The sequence below is a fragment of the Triturus cristatus genome, chromosome 12 (genome assembly GCF_964204655.1).
Source record: "Triturus cristatus chromosome 12, aTriCri1.1, whole genome shotgun sequence".
NCBI lineage: Eukaryota > Metazoa > Chordata > Amphibia > Caudata > Salamandridae > Triturus > Triturus cristatus.
In genome coordinates, this window is record NC_140595.1 from 263,776,183 (window position 1) to 263,797,087 (window position 20,905).

The 20,905-nt window shown below is 46.9% G+C and overlaps 1 protein-coding gene across 3 annotated transcripts in view; it reads right to left on the reverse strand.

Annotated features, from left to right (window-relative positions):
* Positions 1–20,905, reverse strand: part of LOC146775817 (FH1/FH2 domain-containing protein 1-like) — a 2,636,482-nt gene that overhangs the window by 1,482,112 nt on the left and 1,133,465 nt on the right. For all 3 annotated transcript variants that reach the window (XM_085639988.1, XM_085639986.1, XM_085639987.1), the window contains one exon: positions 7,802–7,977. In XM_085639988.1, coding sequence (XP_085496114.1) covers positions 7,802–7,977 — 176 coding nt within the window. The remainder of the gene's footprint in view (positions 1–7,801; positions 7,978–20,905) is intronic.

A 20,905-nucleotide genomic window follows, 5' to 3' on the forward strand; every position in this document is an offset into this window, starting at 1 on the left:
GGAGGGATTTAGGCTACTTCCGGTCGCGAGGAGGTTGGTGTTCCAGCGGCCCCTACCTCCCACGATAAAACCGGATGCCATGCAGAATGTGCAGCGGACAAGCGCAGCAAACGCGCCGGCAGCACGCCAAAGGCAAGCCCATCTGCGCGCGACCGGACGGGACCAGGGGCCACAACCCCTGGCCAAAAATCTTTAAAACACATTCTCCCAATAAGATATTCCTTCGCACAGCTGCTGAACTATCGCAGTATGCCCCAGTCTGAGTGTGATCGTTTCGATCCACTGGATGAGGCTACAAAATGCTCTTGCTGCAGCTTTAAATTTCGTAAATCACCTCCAAGAGAGCTGAGTAGCTCACTTACTGCGACCATTTCTCCCCCACAGGACAATTGTCCCTCACTACGCTGCAAGTCCTCCAGTACGGCTTTTACCTTCTGGAATATTAATTGTGGTTCCCTCCCCAAACATAAAATAGACCTCTTCGACCTACCAAGTAGTGAACAGCCTGATGCCATCTTTCTAACTGAAACATGGCTGCATACGAGCTCGGGCCCGGATGTGGCTTCTGCTTTACTTTCTAACTATGCCATAGTTGGGATAAATAGAGAAGGCAAGATAGGGGGTGGTATTTCCATAATTTTAAAAAAATCTTATTCATGTAAATTAGAAGTACTTTCTTTTAAGGGATGTGAGGCAGGACTATTGAAACTTGTGATGACCCCTCACTTTACCTTATCTGGTATTCTTGTCTACCGCCCCCCTGGTCTGTCGGCCCCCTGGGCTGTTTCATTTCCGGAGTTAATCTCTCCCCATCTTCTTAAGGCTGTAAACTTTACTATCCTGGGTGACCTTAAAATTCATTTGGACAACCCTACATGCTCCACCAGTAGCACATTGACTTCCGACCTTGCAGCAATGAATCTGCTGCTTTGTAATACAGGTCCTACTCATATGGCAGGCCATCTACTGGATCCTATATTTTCCAACCTGTCCGATATTCAACGTCTACCATCTCTCCCTTTATGCTGGTCAGATCACTATGCAGTCAAATGTTATTGCACTGTCCCAGCTTATCTGACTACAGCCACTTCTGGGGACAGCAGAAATCTAGGAATTGGAGCAAATTGGACATGAAATCTTTCAATAAGCTCCTCTGCGATAGTGCCCCCTATATTCCTCAAGTTTCAACCTCTTCCTTAGACACAATTGGATTTTTAAAGCAATTGACAACTGCCTTCCCATTTCAATCAAAAAGACATACAATAATCGCTTCCCTGCCCCTTGGTTTATGGAGCAACTAAAAATAGAAAAGACTAAATGCAAAACCCTAGAGCGGCATTGGAGGAGAAATTATGCAACTGACTCCAAATTAAAATATAAAAAGGCCTTAAAAGAATATCAAGCCCTTTGCAAATCTGCTCTTGCAAGTTATGTTGCACAAACCATTTCCAATGCACAGAATGTTCGCGAACTTTGTTCACAATGGTTAAAAAACTATCGGGCTCGGACACTCAACCCATGCCCCCCGCCCTAGATAGATCACAGTGCGACGACCTTGCTAATTTCTTTATGAACAAAGTAAAGCATATTCACTCCATGCTTAGTAGCTCTCAAACTGTCATGCCTATGCAGCAAAAATCCAGTCCTGAGTCTATTAATATGGCAGGACCCACCGACAAACTGCAATCCTGGTCACTACTAGATCTTAATTCATTCAAATCCTAGGTAGCATGAAAACAGGTTCCCCTCGGGACCTTCTACCTTCCACTGTGTTGCAACAACTTGACACATCTCTCAATTAATCATGGACCTTCTTAATGTCTCCATACAGGAAGCAATTGTTCCACCTGAATGGAAGCACGCTATGATCCATCTTCTCCTGAAGAAGGCCAATGCTGATCCTGACCAACCTTCCAACTTTAGGCCTATCTCCCTACTTCCGATTTATTCCAAAATTTTGGAAAAGCATATAAATTCTCAACTCACACAGTTTTTTGAATCCTCCAATTTCCTACAGTCCGGATTCAGAGACGGTTTTTTAACAGAGACAACCCTACTGGGTGTTACGGAAATGCTGAGACATCACTTGGATATGGGGGACACAGCAGCCCTCGTATTACTTGACTTAAACGCCGCTTTTGACACGGTGTCTCACACCGTGTTAATTAAATCCCTTCAATCCCTTGGTATTTCTGGCTCAGCACTGGACTGGTTGACATCTTTTCTTACCATTCGTAAGATTTCCAATTTTTCTTCTGCTGCCACTTCCAAACCTCACTTTTTCCCCAGGGCTCTATCTATGTTAAACCGCTGGCGACCATTGCAGAGGAGGCCGGGTTGTTCCATTTTTCATACGCGGACGACACCCAGATTATCTTCTCGCATTCCACTGAGAAGGTGTCTGGCCATCAGTTCTTCAGGACGGCCTAAGAAAAACAGCAGCATGGATGCAAATTAACATGCTGAAACTTAATGGCGATAAGACCGAGGTCCTCATTTTGGGGGAATAATAAAGATCTATGGGGCCCACAGCATTGGCCTACCGAAATGGGCGCCCCACCCCAACCCACCCAACAAGTCCGTAATTTGGGCTTCATTATTGATGATCAGCTGTCTATGAGACAGCAAGTAGTAAAGGTTGCGGCTACCTGCTTTACTGTACTAAAATGGCTAAAAAAATTGTCTGGATGCTTCCCTGCTCCACCCAAAGAACTGTGGTCCAGGCGCTTGTGACCTCAAGAATAGACTACGGTGACATCTTCTATTTAGGGGCTAACAAGGATGTACTACGGAGGCTGCAGGTGGTACAGAATGCTGCGGCCAAACTATTATGTCGAATTACAAAAGCTACTTCAATGTCCAGCTATCTACGCGATCTTCATTGGTTGAAAGTGGAAAGCCGTGTTAAGTTCAAGGCCTTGAGCTTTTTATTTAAGATCAAGTTCGGCACTGCTCCCCAATATCTGCAAGCCTTAGCCCAGCCTTACCAACCTTCACGCCTGTTGCGTTCCACAACCCAGGGAAACTTTTTGGTCCCCAGGGTTAGATTTTCTTGAATGGGCGGCTGCTACTTTGCCTTTCTCGGCCCTACTTTGTGGTACACTCTTCCTGCATCCCTTCGTCACGAAACAAGCTTTGCAAACTTTCGCAAAGGTTTAAAGACATGGCTGTTCAACCAATAATACCATTACTTTCTTCTCCACTCTTCAGGTCGGCGCTGGGAAACCCTTTTTTGGTAGCTGTGCTCCTTACAAAAATAATTTCACATAACATAACATATGCTGTTGGAGTAAGATCCCACTTTGAGACTCATATCCACCTTGAATACAATTCTGGAAAATGCCCTAGATATGGGATGGATCAGTCCTACAACCAAGACTTTCCTAACAGTTTTCAACCCAGGAAAACCAAGCCTGTACATATTACTGAAGATTCACAAAGACCAACAAGATCCACCTTTTCCGCCTATCGTGTCAGGGTGTGGCTCACTTTGTGAGCCACTTGACAAATATTTGGATCACTTCTTAAAAGTTTTGCACAAAAACGGAATTCCTACATAAGCGATACCACAGATTTTCTGTTCAAACTTCAGACCATAGCTACATCAGTCAAACAAAATTGGTTACTATGCACCATTGACGTAACAGCACTTTATACTTCAATTCCCCACCAAGAGCCATTGAGTGGGCATTATTCCAACAATCTAAAGTCAGAGCAGATAAAGTATTCTTACTGGAGTTGTTACCCTTTCGTCTCCATCACAGCTATTTTGAATGGCAGGACAACTTTTATTCACTATTGACTGGAACATCGATGGGCTTTCCCCGGAGCACATGCCAATATTTTCATGGCAGATTTCGAGGACAACTATAATTTCAACAATCAGGAACGGAATACCAAAGCAGCCTTATACTGCAGATTCTTTGAACACATATTCTTGATTTGGACTGATTCAAAGAAGCCTGAAGCACAAGATTCAACACTCAACACACACAATCCAAGGATCAAGTTCACCCATACTATTGATGAAACAAAGGTTGCGTTTTTGGACGTATTGGTGTCCAAATCAGAAATTGGGTTGCAAACCTAAATTTTCTCTAAACCACCAGACAAAAACAATGCATTACTATACACAGGTTTTATCCAAGAAGTTTGATACACAATTTACCATTCTCACAATTTTTAAGAATTAAGAGGATTTACTCAGACTTGAAGATCTGTGAACAATGCAAATTGAAACAAAAGCAGAAGTATAAATACAGAGGATATCCTGAGGAATCTTTCAAGGACTTAGCACAACAAGTTCGGACAATGGACAGAAATAATTAACTCTCGAAAAAATCTAAACCCAAAGAGAATCAACAAGTCTTCGTATCGAGATATTCAACTTGTTCCTTGGTTATCAAAAATATCATCAACACGAGGTGGCAATTGTTGCGGAATGAACCTGACTTCAATGGGATCTTATGGTTGAAACCTTTGCATGCATACAAGAGATCAAAAAATCTCAAAGAGATACTTTAACACCAGATAATAAAGTAAACAGAGATTTTGAAGGCACAAAAAATGTTTCACCTGCACACACTATAAAAATGTGATCACAGCTTATAACCTAACCCATCCCAGAACGGGTGAAGTGATAAAACTGTCACATACAACAGACGGCAACTCGCAGAATGTAATTTACAGCATCAAATGACCCTGTGGCTTGATGCACATTGGAAAAACAGAAAGAAAATGAAAAATACGGATAACAGAACACAAAAGCGCAATTCGGAAACAAAACAAGACCTCAAGTTTGGCTGCACATTTGCAAGAAGCATAGCATACAATTTCAAAATTAGGTTTCCAAGTAATTGAGATGATAGAAAAGAAACCAGGCAAATACTTGACAAGAAGGCTATTACAAAGAGATATACTGGATCAAATGCTTGGATGCATTACATCAAAGAGGTCTCAATGATAAAATGGGTATAAGCTGCTTTCTGTAAATCTGGAGGTAGGGCAACAATCCCTCTTATTATTACCACAAAGAATAGAACATTTACACACTATGGCCTCTATATCCGGATAGGTATTCCAGTGTTCTAGTTCATATGTAAATACTGCAAACATTCTTTCACTCTCACGTTTCATAATTCATAACTAGAAAACCTGGAGTGTTATTAGCATAACATACACATTATGAAAGTGGTTGGAATATAAATACTATTTTTTTTTAAAGATTTTCCGGAGATTTATATAGCGTGAACTTGACCCAAAGGAATCAGGTATCAGAGCGCTTTACATGAGCACCAGTTACGTTACACAAGGACACATTCATTTTTGTTAGGCACGGGGAGATTAAGTGATTTGCTTAGAATCACAGGATGTTGTGCATCATTGCCGAGACTCAACCCCGGTTCCCAAGATTGAGATCGACCACCCTAGCCCGTAAGGCCCCATCCTCTCACCATTGGTGACACTCATTTGGTTTTTGCGACCCACAGGCAATTTTCTAGTTTATAATATTCGTACTTCTTGTTCTTTTGATCATTGTGGAGAATAGTCCTAAACTTAGTCACTAAGAAACTCGCAATAAGTGTTCCAGTATTGCAGGCAATGTAAGAGTTACAATCTAATTCATTCAGTTTTAACCTTACGACATGTTTTGAATTCCATTGAAAGATGCCGCGCATTGAGAGTTGATGTAAGGCGGGAATAATCCTTCGTTGCTTTTCAGTGACTGAGATCCCGGGTTTTGAAATTGACCGGTTCAGTAACGGCGTGGAGATGAGCATCTTTTAATGGGACTGTTGAGAGTCGCGGTCGAGTCGGATTACGAGGTAAGCAGAAAAGCTGGCTGGGGGTGAGATGTGATACCCGCGCATTGTGAACTATGTTGCAGATACATACATGGATTTCCATGCCTTTACAGATCACGTGTCAAGGAAAAAGATAGATGAGAGAGACAGTAAATCGCATGAAAGACACTTCGAAAGTAAGAGAATTGATAAGTTTCTCAGTCACAATGGTTTAAATAATCATATGTGGGTAGCGACTGAGACTCATGATGGCAATTTCATTTTCACAGTTAATTGCATTGTGTTACCACTTTGTATTGAAGGAGTTATCCAACGTTGGGGCATATCAGCAAGGGCAATATCGCCGCTTTAGCGGCACTTTTTTTTTGCCCTATCAGCAACTGGCAATAGCGCCCCTTGTCAGCACGCCTCCCATCGCATCGCTAATGAGATGCAAAGAAGGCGTGCCTGACAAGACTCCCTTGGAAAAATATCGCTAACCCAGCTTCGTCATATTGACAACGAAGGTTAGCGATATCCAAAATCACGTTAAGTATGCCTTAACGCAGGAATTTAACGTCTGTTAAATTCCTGACTAAGGCATACCTAACATGGGGGGTGGATTGTGTGGCTAAGACCACAGGCCCTATCATCTAGGATATCGACGTTTTCCACCATGGAAAACGGCGATATCCCCACGATCTCTGGAATTTTAATCGCCTCGGCGATGCACGTTGTTGATAACGCGCTAAACCAGGCGATAAATTCCAGAGATAGCCAGCGATAAATATGCAAGCGCTAAGCGCGCTTTGCGACATTTATCGCCGTCCCTTCATAATATGCCCTGTTGAAATTAGTAAGTAGAATGCGCACCCTCGATTTTTCATGCTCGCAGGTTCTTTTCGATTTTTGGTGATGGATACATTTTGAATCTTCTAAAACCCGGCTCACATGCGTAATTGTCAGGGCACCGTCGACCGCTCATACTGAATCACGTTTTTTTTCCAGGCTCACATTTGGTATACCTTTTCATCAGTGGAGTTTGAGTTTTCATATGTCACGGCTCGGGGCCATTCTTTTCACATCTCAGCACAATTCTTAAAGGAGTGAAAGCAACACGAGTGCATGGAGAACAACACTTTAAACAGCTTGGAATGTTATAGAACTTTTATTTCCCAGATGTTCATCATAATTTTGTAATGGTGAAAATGTCATAGATCAACCCTTGTACAAAACGAAACTAATTTATTTTACTGATTTGCCCCTGAATAGGGACTACATCTGAAATGCGTTGGGCATGAAGATTAACATTGTTTTATCATTTTGTTTTCAGTAATTTTGTGAATAGATCAAAGCCTGTTTAGGCAATATTGACCTCCGTTTTTGTGAATGTTAATGAATGCAAATTAATTTTGTTATATATCAAGTATAAAATACAAAGATTAAATAATGTGATAAAGCATAACGATTTTGATGATACTTTTGAGTTTGTAATATACTATTGTTTATAATGCACACTGTGTTCGAGTTTAATCACTTGACTATATTGTTTGCATTAAAAGTTGCGACACTCACCCAATCAACTAAAAACGAACTAAAATAACCTATCCCAAAGCGTCTCCACGTTAAAGGAAACATCCAATATCTTTTAAGTGTGGTGACAGATCAGTCTACATAGCCACGGCTTAATCCACAACTTTAGTGATTACTTTACACACGGGAGATGAGGCATGGCTCACTTATGTACCTAACAACCCCCCCCCCCCCCCCCCCCCCAAGCCTAGTTAAGGTCTTTGCATATTCAAACACTTCAGGTGCTTTAGAACGAGAGCAGAGAGCGAGCATGGTTTCATTTCCACTGCCTCTGATCACAACGCCTCACAAGCACCAAAATAAAACACAAATCTTAGTGGAGGCCAAAAGAGAAGCTTCTCCTCCAACACTACTCCATCTAAAGCCACAGGTTTATTCAAAGTACAGTTTAAATCACAAGAATTATAATTCATATACCAACATACCTGGAATCTGTGTGCTCGAATGGGTGAAAGATGCAATTTCTGCTGCATTCTCTGGAGAGGAAATATTAATGGGTTCACTACCCGTGACCAAAGTTTCTGCTAACACCTCTTTTCTTTCCTTTGATAATGCAGACATCTTAACCTGAGAAGCAGCAAGGTTTTCCAAAAAGCGGTTTCTGCAAAATAATGGGCACACAATATTATAAGAATAACATCTGAAAGAGTGTCGCAGCATTTAAAACTAAATGCAGACCAGTAGAACGTAGTCAGAAATGGACCGAAAAAGTCATAGGAGGCCATTTCCCTTCCAATAAAATGCATGAATTACTGAAGTACGCAATGTGTGTTACTTCATTGCTTTTCAGGACTTCTGCATTGATGAAATGTACTATTCTTTTGTAAACACTAGTAAGTTAACACAAATTCCACCAAACCTGGCAGTTTTTGCCTATTCAAAGAAATGGTTTTGGTTGAATGAAGAAATTCCCATGTTGAGCAAGGACAGTGATGATTTGCATGAGGTGGTCTTCTGTTTAAAGTGGCACAACTGGTGGAAAATGATGGGTTGGAAAGCTACCCAGAGCAATTTCCAGCACTTTAGACTATTTGCAAGCATTCCTCCCATCACATTTTGTGCATTTGTTTTCACCAGCATCAGCAGTCTCAGGCAGTTCATCCACTACTGCTGGTATAGTTAACAAAAAGCTGCGATGTGCGATGTAGTGGGATATGAGGTAGGAGTCACCCAGAATACTATTCTGCTCTAAAAAGAAGCAAAACTCTTTCACATAAGCTTGTAGCATTTTTTTCTGTCAATGGATGTAAGTAATGGGTTGATAGTAGGTAGTAAATGGTATGGTGAAGTTTTTCATTAAAGCCTGGCCATGCCCTGTTTAAACACAAAGGGAACAGAGTCTGTGATGAGGAAGAGTTAGAATTATCTAGCAATACTGGGGCAAGCAGATCTTGAAGTAAGGAAAGACATTTTACTGGAATGGGGTCTAAAGGCGATCCACGTCTGCAGTATGTTATCATTTTTACCACAGAAAGCAATTCTAAAACAGAGAGATGACTAAAGAGACTGAGGCGCGTAGTGGCTTAGGGTTGAATAAATGATGCGTATTAAATTATTTTGTGACAGACACCTCTAGTGTCCTAAACTGTCTGAATGAAATGAGCCACAACCTTAATGCAGCAGGATTGCGAACAAGGTCGTTCGACCACATCAGATCTACTTGGGGAGAGGTCATTAAGAATTTTAAAGACTTCTTTTGATTAATCACTAGCTGTGAGAAAGTGTCCACTTTCTACATGGTGCCCCCCACTTTTTGCTGAATTTCTGATGTGCTTTGACTGAGTGTGCCCTGGGCTCCTGCCAATCAGGTGCCCAGGGCCTATGGTCTTTCCCTAAAACCTGCTTTAAAAACAAAACTCAATTGGCATCTCTGGCCACAGGTCAGCCCCTGGTAAATGGTACCAAAGGTACCCCGGGCACTGTGACCAGGGAAGACCTCTAAGGGCTGCAGCGCTTATTGTGCGACCCTTAGAGGCCCTGTACCATTACACTCACACACTGCCTTTGCAGGGTGCGTGTTTTGGTGCAGAACAAAGTGAAGAGTCGACATGGCACTCTGTATGCCATGCCTACAACCCACTGCCCTGGCATAGATCAGTCACCCCTCTAGCTCGGTGTACTATACCAGTGGTGAGGGTACAGGTGCATAAACCATGTACCCCTACAGTGTCCAAGTCCATTCTTAGACATTGTAAGTGCAGTGCTGCCATTACGAGTATATGGTGCTGGAAGTTTGTCATTACGAACTCCACAGCACCATAATGGCTACACTGAAAACTGAGAAGTTTGGTATCAAACTTCTCAGCACATTAAACCCACACTGATGCCAGTGTGGGATTTAATACAAAATGCACACAGAGGGCATCTTAGAGATGCCCCCTGAAAAACGACCTACCACTAGTGTCCAGGCTTTCAGCTGCCACCACCAGACTTGTTTCTGGACACCTGGGTCGAAAGCCTGCTGCTCTCAGGGGCCTGTAACAATGCACATCCTGGGACGAGATGCCAAGTCCCCTTCCCCAGGATGGGCAGGGTTCACGAAGGGGAAGCTGCAAAGGCTTGCTGCCTTTGTGAGCTTCTCCAGGTCACTTGCTGCTTTCAGCAACTGGTCCCCACTGGTTTTGAACCCCACTTTGGGCGGGAGAACCGGCAGGAAAAACAAGTGAGGAAAAGAGGTGTGGCCACCTCTGCCAACTTCACCCCTCAGATGTGGGAGGCTAGGTGAAGCACAACTCTCAGTCTCCGCCATAATGCAGATGGCAGGGTACCAGCCAACCAGGGAAAAGTTTATGCCCCCATCCCACTGGAGGGTGACATAATAGGGTGTATACCCACCCCAGGGAAGGGACCCATTTGTCCCAACCTTTTTACCTACCTGTAATGCCCCTAAATCTAGTATTTAGGGGCACCCCTGAACCTTGCTTCCTCAGACAAGAAACTACAAGAAGAAAAGAAGGACAGAGCAAAAAGTGCTGAAGCTAACAAAAGGAGGACGCCCACTGACTTGGCCCCAACCCTTCCGGCCTGTCCCCACCTCAAACCTGCTCCAGCGAAATATGGTGTGTCCTGTAGCCAGCAACCTCAAGAAACCCAGAGGACCTACCTGCCTTCAATTCCAAAGACTCTGTCTCCCATGAACACCGGATTGGTTCAAAACAACAGACTCCAGCTCCGCGAGTTTGCACCACTCTGCGCCAGACGCCCACGGCCCAAGTTCGAGAGGCCCAGCACCAAGAGCCTTCAGCCGACGCCTGCAGCCTCAAACCAGAAAGGCCCCCCAACCAGGACCAGGAGCTGGTAAGAAGATCCGACCCTAAAAGGCACCCCTGCACCCGACACCCCACGGCCTTGGGTGGCCCAACTGACGGTACCTAACCAACCGCCAAGATCCCAACTTATCTTTCCAAGTGGAGGTTGCACCCAGAAGACCTTCGTCCCCGAGCCTGCAGTACTTTTGCAAACAGGAGACTCCCCATTGAAAGCTACAAGGCTTCAACGCCAAAACAGCACTCTGCACCCAGCCGCCAAAGTGCCGCTGAGGGTGCATCTTTTGTGCTGGCCTAATTCCCCATTTGCCCTGAGCTTAAGTCCAGGAGCTTTGCTCCCACAACCCCAGTGGTCTGCTCGTCAGCAGCCACCAACCGGAGGCCCCCTATCCCCTACTGGATAACATTGGGCCTCAGCATCCTTGACCCTGAGTCTGACCCCAGAATACCAACTCCCACAACAAAGTACTTGCCTGTGAACGGAAAACACTATTTTCCTCCATAGGATAACATTGACTGTTTTTCTATGTGTGGAGTTGGAAAATCTAAAATCTTTTAAAACTGTAACTAAAACCAAATGGCTGGGGGCGAGGCCAAGATGGCGGCGAAGTAGGACGCATAGCCTGGAGCTCCTACCTGCTGCCCGCCGAAAATAGCATCACCGGCCCCCCCCGGGGGCAAAATTAGCCTGAGGGGCTGCCGGAGGGTCTTCCTAGCCGGGGTCTTCTAGAGCGGTCCCCACAGCCCCACTGCGGATGCAGAGGGCGGCGGCACCGTTGAGGCCACGTGTGCGGTCCCGCGGCCCTATTCCTCCGCTCGGCAGCAGATGGCTTCATCAAGGCGGTGGTCTAAGTCTCGGACCATCGGGGCCAGCATCTCCCTACCCGGCCGTCACGTTGGTAACCCGGAGGACACGCGGGTTGCCCACGACGCTGCCCAGCCGCTTCCGGAGCTGATATATGCCGGGGGCGCGGGGCCTGAGATCGGGGTGTGGGCCCCGCCTGAGTGGCTGCCGGGACTGCAATGGCGACCAGGCCTCAGTGAGGTTGCTCACAGCTGCACCAGAGCGCCCCCGGGCTGCGGTGGGCGCTCCCGCTGTTCGGCAGGAGGGGAGCACCGGGACTGCGAGCCCCAGTGGACAGCACGACGCGGCCTTCTGGGCCTCAGAATCCCCAGCCTCTGTTTTGGAGCAGCCCGGGGCAGAGGCGGAACCCCGGGTGAAGACAGCACGAGGCCCCAAGGATTTGAGCTGGCCAGCGGACTGTGCCCGAGCCTTACCTGTGCCTCCGGTGGAGTGGGGGTGATCTACGGAGCTCTTCGAGGAGCGGGGGAGCTACCGGCTCGGCAGTTTGCGGCCGCGCCAGGGGCCAGCTCCTCCGGTGGCGGCGATCCGCGCCTGTGTGAGAGGAGACGGCGGTGGGAGGCGACGCAGGGCCTGAGGAGGAGAGGCCGCGGGGGACGCTTCCCCGCCCCACAGCAATGACCAAAGACCCGGGGCAGTGAGTGGAAGTGTATAGGGGTAAGCCCAACACCAGTTCTGGAGAGGTCCCAGCCCCACAGAGCCCGGTAGCAAACACCTTCAATACTACGGTCTGGGGCCCTGTGACGCCCCCCCCGGTTGTTGAAGGGGGGTCCTGGGCTCCAGGGGCCACATCAGATGCTTTCGGCCACAACTTGGACACGCCTGGACCTGATCCCTGGCTCTTATAATCCCGGACACGGGCTCCACTCACTTACCCACTGAGGCCTTACTTGCACTGGGCCCGAGGATGCGCTGTTGCAACAGAGATGACAGTACTCCAGCAAGAAGTAATCAGAGTGCAGGACCAACATGTGGATGTCCAATCGCACCTGGAGGATTTGGAAAATAGGTCCCGCAGGTATAGCATTAGGATCCGGGGGGGTGAAAATAGCAGAAGATACCAAAGATCTTTTTGCCTTTTCCAACAGCCTCTTCCGACACATCCTTGGCGACTCCCACAAATCTGACATTATCCTTGACAGAGCTCACAGAGTCGGGCCGCCTCGGGCACCCAATGCCCCACCAGCAGACATCCTGGATTGCGTGCAGGACTTCAGGATTAAGGAAGCCATCCTCACTAAGGCAAGATCCTTGCATCCTATCTCCTTCCGTGGCCACTCCCCGGTGCTATATCAGGACTTAGCTCTGATCACCCTTCAACGTCGCCTACAATTCCGCCCTGTGACTGAGCACCTCCGACAGCAGGAGATCCCATACTCATGGGGTCATCCATTCAGTTTAATCTTCAGCTGCAATGGCAAACTCCACCAACTTCGTTCATTGATAGACTCTTGCGGGCTGCTGGGCCTGGCCCTACCGAGCGAGGAAGACGACGAACACAGCGTTGGGTCGGGTCCTGAAATATGCCCGTCGGGCAGGCGACGGCGCACCCGGAAACCACACAAATCTGAAATTGCCAGAAGCCAGCAGGTGGCTCTCGCAGCCGTTTCGGAGGCCCTCACAGGAGAGGGTCCCAGCACTAAGTGACACCGGGGGGGGGGAGGGGGGGGGGCGGATTGTTTCGAACCTTCTGCATGTTCCCACCTGGGCCTTAGGCGGGTGGAGTGGTACTCTTCCCCTTGGTCACAACACGGAGCCTCCTCCTTTTTCTGAGCCATCTCGAGATGGCGGACATTGTTACATGACTTTACGTGATCGAACTGTCCCCAGCTGGCTGTTGTATTGGGGCTTGTTTTCAGGGTTTTTTTGTTTTTGGGTTGGGTCCTCTCGTCCACCTTTCCCCCTCGCGATCTGCGGACCAGCTGTTAATTGGGGTGGGTTGCCCTTTCATAGGTCTTCAATCCCTGGCCTACACAAATGCCCGCGGTGTAATACAGCTAACGCTTCCTGCTAAACTCGATGCCACATAAACCAGTTAGTATCTTGATATTTAACGTACGCGGCCTAAACAATCCCATTAAACGCAGGGCAATCCTCCACTACCTGGAGCACTCCAAAGCCGACATATGTCTTCTACAAGAGACACATCTTATCCCCAAGGACCATCATAGGATGAAATCACGCGCCTTTCCCACACAGATGTTCCAACTGTACTAAATCTGCCAGGGTCGCCATTCTGGTTTCCCACTCCTTCCAGGGTAAAGTGCTTCAGAAAGAGGCTGAGATCAAGGGTCGTTTGCTCAGATATCAGTTTCAGGTGGTAGGAGTTTTTTATAGCAGGCTCCCTCTATGCTCCCAACGAAGGGCAGGAAACATTTTTTCACCACGCACTCACTGAGGCGACGGCTAACTCGGAGAGGCGCCTACTGCTGGGAGAGGATTTGAATATGGTGTTTGATAACATTCACGGCCGCTCGTGTCAGCGATCGAGCCAAATTGGTGCTCTTTCGCCGGCGGGGTTGGCTCGTCTCCAGGATCTGGGCATTGTTGATCTATGGCGCCATTTCTACCCCATAGCCGAGCCTACACTTTTTACTCAGGAGCACATAAGACATACGCCAGACTAGACTATCTCCTTGGTTCCGCCCCGTTACAAGCACTCGCAAGTGATTCCGAGATTCTGACGGCGTCTCTCTCAGACCATTCCCCGGTCATTGCCTCCTTCCAGTTCCCCCCTAGCGACAATCGCTGAGACACTGGCGACTTCGCGACACACTGCTGCATCGGGTCTCCACAGTTAACCAAGTTAAGGCCGCTCTCACGAATTACCTTGACCTCAATAGCACTCCAGATACCTCCTTGGCGACACAATGGGTGGCTCTCAAGGAGGTGTTGCGGGGGGAATTCATAGCTATTTCCGCTGCTGAAAATTTAGAGCACAGTCGCAAACGAGCCGATCTCACTCAACGGGTAGCCGAACTTGAACAGATGCACCAACGCACGGGAGCCGCCAGGGCCTGGCGTCAACTCTACGTGGAGCGGAAACAGCTTACGGCACTCGATCAGGACCGGGCTGAGTATGCGGCTCTCCGACTCCGTCACTCCTACTACACGGGGGCGATAAATGTGGTTGCCTCTTAGCACACAAACTACGAGAAACCAGGCAGCGACAGGGAGTGCAGACTATCCGTATTTCTGGGGGGGAGCTCACCACAGACAACACGGCAATTGCGGAAGCCTTTAGAGACTTCTATGCAACGCTATACTGAGGCGACACCTTAGACGCACGACACTGCAGCGACTACTTGGAGACGGCGGCAATACCCACTCTCAACAAAGCACAGGCCGACTACTTGGACAGGGACACAGGCGCGGGGGAGGTCATCGCAGCGATTTCTCGCCTTAACCTGGGCAAGTCGCCCGGACAGCTACACAGCGGCCTTTTATAAAACCTTTTGCTCTCAAATAGCTCCCATACTGCGCAACTTATTTAATACCTTTGCACACGTCGGGCTATACCAGAGGAGATGTTGGAAGCATCGCTAGTGGTTATCCCGAAACCCGGGAAGGACAGAACACAATGCAGCGCGTATAGGCCGATCTCCCTTTTGAACGTAGACATCAAGTTGTACACTAGTATCCTCGCCACTCGTTTGGCACCATATATGACCCAACTGGTAGCGCCAGATCAGGCCGGCTTTATTCCACAACGGCAAACGAGCGATAACACCAAGAGAATCCTCCACCTGATAGAGAAGGCGTCACGCACGACGGGGGAATACATGTTATTGGCCATAGACGCAGAAAAAGCCTTCGAAAGGGTTCACTGGCCCTATCTAGAGCAGGTCCTGATCCGGTTTGGTTTTGGTGAAACACTACGCTCCCAGATACTCAACTGTTATCGCCTGCCCAAAGCGACCGTTCGGGTAAATGGCCAGATGTCCTCGCGCTTCTCCATTGGCAGAGGCACTAGGCAGGGGTGTCCCCTATCACCTCTCCTGTTTGCGCTCTATATGGAGCCGCTGGCGCGGAGGGTTCGCAGCCACCCCCTCATCACAGGCATTAAATTTGGAGGGGATACCCATACTATCAGCCTTTACGCTGATGATATTTTGCTTTCCCTCTCTAGTCCGATCCCTGCAATACGCGCTCTTTTTGTAGAACTGTACTGCTTCGCACAGGCCTCCGGCTTTAAGGTCAACATCGATAAATCCATAGCGCTAGACATTTCTCTCTCCACTGCCACGTTAGCTCATCTGCAAGAGGAACATACTCTCCAGTGGTCGACCTCTTCTATCCCCTATCTGGGAATTCAGCTGGGGCCCACCATACCAGCCACTATTGCCATTAACTACTCCAACCTCCGCTCACACATCCGCAAGGAGCTGGGGCAATGGAAGCACCACACTCTATTGTGGTTAGGCAGAATAGCTGCCACCGAAATGACCATCCTTCCCCCAGATCCTGTATCTCTTTCAGACCCTTCCCCTTCGGCCTCCCTCTGGGCTGGATCCAACAAACACAAGCTGACCTGGCGAAATTCATCTGGCAGGGCCGAAAACCCCGGTTCAAGCATGCGGTCGCGGTTCTCCCACCGGAGAAGGGGGGCGTTGGGATTCCGGACTTACAGCTTTACTTTTATGCTGCACAACTTCGATACCTGGTGGAATGGCACCGCCTCGAGTCGGAGAAACACTGGTTGTTTCAGGACCAGGCGGTGGCCGCTATGCCCCTACAAGGCCTCCCCTTTCTTCTCAAAACAGATAGGCCGCCCAATCTCTATGCGTCATACATTACGGGCACGATCATGGAGGTTTGGGACCGCACTAATACCGCCCACGATCTGACCTCTTTCCCCTCCCCACTGACGCCCCTCTTTAATAATCCTGAAATTTACCCCGGCACTGACCCTAAGGCCTTTGCAGCATGGCGTCCTACCGAAGGTCGATCTCTTGGTCATCTTTTTGACTTGGAAGGGATTATTCCGTTCCCACGACTTAACGACACATTATGGCATCCCTGAATCGGAATGCCTACCCTACCTACAACTCCGGCATTGGGCGCGCCACCCGCAAATCAAACCAGGCGCCCAACGCCTACTAAGCCCCTATGAAAAATGGCTCATCACCCGCACCTCCGATAAAAAAATTATTTCTGACCTATATAAACAGCTGCTACTGACTTCTACTCTTACTTACAACGCTGGTCGAATGCGCTGGGAGTGGGAACTGGGACGCACCCTTAGCCATAAAGAGTGGGGTGGCATCTACCACAGAGCACGGCACTCAGAATACCACATGGGACTCACAGAGACACTGATTAAAGTAGCTACCTACTGGTACTACACACTGGAACGCCTCCACTACTTCGATACACGACAAAGTGCCTTGTGCTGGAGGGGCTGTGGGGAAGTGGGCACTCTCACACACCTTCTATTGAGCTGCGACCGCATCCAGCAATATTGGTCTCACATACTGGATGAGGTGGACAGCCACTTCGATACACAGATCCCGCGATTCCCCGCGTACGTCCTCCTGGGACTACCCAATCCTATTACATATCCCTTAAAATCTAGGAGGGGTCGGTTGATAGCTATCACACTGGGAGCAGCCACTCAGAATATTCTCGCACACTGGCGCTTCACCCAATCACCAACACACTCCGGATGGTTGCAGAGGTTTTGGCAGGTACTGGGAATGGAAAAGCTCACCCTCACGCTCGCTGGCAGAGGGTCTGAATTTCCAAAGCTGTGGCGATCTTTCTTGACATTGCTCACAGCTGAATTCCGAGAATTGACATGTCCCCGATATCTCAGACTCCTCCGACTTACTGACACACAAATCCCGCAAGCAGGCTCCTCGCGCAGCCCCAAACGGGCACGCTGAGTGCTGGGGCACTCTTCTTCCTTTCCTTTCTTTTCTGCTACCCGTTTGTGGACGAGGGGGGGATAGAGTTGGGTTCTAATGTTTGTTTTGTGTTCCCTACCCCCACTTATTGTTTTTCTCTGTAGACCCACTCCGCGCATCTTACTTTTGTAATGCTACTTCTTGCGACACTAGATGTCCTCATGGAGCTGGGGGTCTTTTTGTCGTTTACCTGAAAACTAATAAAAAGATTTAAACCATAAAACCGAAACGCTTTTACTTATCTGTTTACAGGAAATGTCCCAGTGCAGTATACAGGTATACTGCACTGTGTAAGAAAAGTAATCTAAAATTTAACTTACATGATATTCTGCTAAAAATCCTATACTCATAAGAACTATTTCGGCACATTTGGCCATAAAACCACAGTTTAAAATACTAATTTAAAATTGAACAAAATACAAATAGTTAAAAAGGAGAATAAAAGGATCTACATTCCACGCTCTGGAGCAGCATTTCCAAGCATCAGCCATCTTGGAAGACAGGACATAAAGTGCTTGTGTAATGTGCATTTAGAGGCTATTTCCAAGCAATATTTGGCTCCTTTTTGTGTTACAATTTTAAAGTTGCGCAACACATAGAGATGGTGACTAAGAAAACAGAATAGCAACGCATTTACTCAGACAGCATATTTGCCTCCAATTATCAACACGGTGTTAAGGTTAAACCACAAACATTAGGGGGCAATGATCTATATACATTCAGTGTCAGGGAATGTTGGTCATTAAGAATAATTCTGTTATCTCCACAGCAACCAAATAAATACAGTATGTGCGAAAATCATTAATTAAAATATATCATAGACAATTGTCATTCCTATTTGCTGACTTATTTAAGATGTCTCTGCGTGTGCACCACATGGAAAATAAAATTGTGAAATTGAAAAAACAATGGGCATGCGCGTGTCAGATTTTAAATCTTATACACGTTGTGACAATGTCTAGACCCCAAATTCCTACAAAGTTGAAGTAACCATCACAACCTTGCCTTCCTGTACCCCTGACAGAAATAGATCACATGGAGATCAGTCTCATCTGTGCTGAAACACGCAGGGCACTCTATGTTTGTGTAGCCCTCCCACTTTTATGTAAATGAACGCAGCGGAAGGACTCCATACCTAAATTACAGATAAAGCTTCTTAGCCAAGAGCAGCTGTATGTCTTCGAACACTGGTTTTAAGATATATATACTTTTTACGTCCAGAATCTCAGCAGTCAGTCACCCCACTGAGAGTCTCCTTTACAACTGGGTGAGTTTATGGTCTCTATAACTCTCTACCAAGGCTTTTCTGGAAGTCATTTGGGAGATTTCTTCTGAATTATGCCACAGACTGCCCCAACCCAGGTCCTCACAGGTTTTCTTGACATACAACAGCCAAGGCAACTTCCCTGCACTTCGCAGCCCCATGACATCAGTCAGTTCTTCTCTATAAGGGGCTAGTTCAGGTGTGGACCACAGGCGCCACCAGTATAATATAGGTCTAAGAGCAGCTCCTTCCTCAATGGGTCTGATCCCTAGATCCATACATAGAGGTGTTAGTGGTGTGCTAGATGTCAATCCCATAAATTGTCTGGCGAATAAATTCTCAGTACGGGCTAACTGGCCAGATGGACAGTGCCCCCATAGTTCTGCTCCATAGAGTGCAGCAGTCCTGGCCTGAGCCTTGTAAATTTCCACCACAGGACTCACTAGTTTTTCAGAGCAAGTCCTATATAGTTTTAAAATACCCCCCATAGACTGGAATAGTTTTAAGCCTATTTTACTGATTTGGGCTCCCCAATCCATTCTCTCTTTCAATGTGATTTCCAGGTACTCAAATATGGATACCCTCTCTATGGGACTTCCATCCATGCAAGGGTTTTGGGCGAGTGGTGTTACCTACGTTAAAAGCCATGTTCTTTGTTTTTTGTAGGTTAATTTCTAGTCCCCTTTGTTTGCAGAAGGCGCTAAAGTTGTTCAGGGTCCTCTGAATTTCCATGGGGGATTTAGAAGCAAGAGCGTATCATCTGCAAACATGAGGGCAGGTATTGTGCGTTTCCGCCAGCCTGGGAGCATCGATGTTTACCCCGCCATTCAATGATTCTATTAAGCCATTAATGAAAATGCAGAAGAGAGTTGGGACCAGGACACAGCCTTGCCGGACCCCTCTCTCGACAGGCATGGAGGATGAAAGTTTGCCATTTTTGCCTAATCTAATTCGAGCAAAATTGCCTTCATGTAAGCCTTGTAACTGGTGGCAAAGATACTCTGGGACTCCCATGTCTAGTAGGGATACCCAGAGTTTGTCCCTTGGTACTAGGTCGAGCGCAGATTTAAGGTCTACAAATATAAGGTAGAGGCTGCCACACTCTATACTAAAGTTTTCCAGTAGATCATCTGTAGCCTTAGGATCTGGTCAGTTGTTGATATCCTTGCTCGAAACCCAGCTTGTTCCTCCATCCAATTCTGGAGACGCCCCAGTAGGACACGTGCAAACATTTTTTGGCTTACATCTATCAAACTAATCGGACGATAGTTGACAGGTGAAAGCGGGGAGCCCTTTTTGTAGATTGGTAGTATTATTATTATATAATTATTATAATTATTATTATTATTATTATTGGGATATTGTTCAGCCTTGCTGCTTTGGCTGGTTTAATCATGCCCAGGGCCTCAGAGACTTCTCTTAGCGAGATCGGTGGGATTTCTGCAAATATCGTGCAAGGGGACGGTAAGGGTCTGTTTACTAACCCTTCCCAGTCATCAACCCTTGAGTAAAGTGATTCAAAGTGGGCCTTCCATGCTTCTTCACTGATATTGGGTTCTATGGCTGATTTGCCCCCCAGAGACCCTGAATTGGTGATATTCCAAAAGGTTCTCAGGTCATGATTTAATAAGGCACTTCTGAGCCCGTCCCATTTTTGCGATTCCAAACTTTTTTTGGCCTTGGCAATGGCGTTTTTATATTTTACCCTCGCTACTTTGATCGCTGGCCTAGCATTACTTTTGATGGCGGTGACAGGGCCATTTTTAGCCACACGGCAGTTTGAGTTAAACCATAGGTGTTGGGATTTTTTTTAGTCGCCCTAGGCTTTTTGTTTTGGTGATTTTTAAAGATTGTTAAATTATAATTAAAAGTGCCCTTTGTCTCTGCAGCTTGGTTTACAACCATAAAATATGGAAGGATTTGTTGGTAGAGCATGGCCAGTTTTTCTTCTGACTGGGAAAATTCGCCCCAGCGGACTCTCCTCCCTCCATTGGACTGGATCAAACAAGTATCTGGAGCTGGAAAATTATCAAACTAATTCTTAGCATAAGGTGTTGTTATTGCTAGAATAAGGGCATTATGATTGCTATCATAGCGGGGACTAATTTTTAAATCTATCACTCTGTGCCATAATTTCACATCTACCATAATGTAGTCAATGATGGAAGTATGCCCCTGTCTGTTAAAAGTGTGATTCCCAGGCGAGTCAGATGTAGTGCGTCCATTGTAAG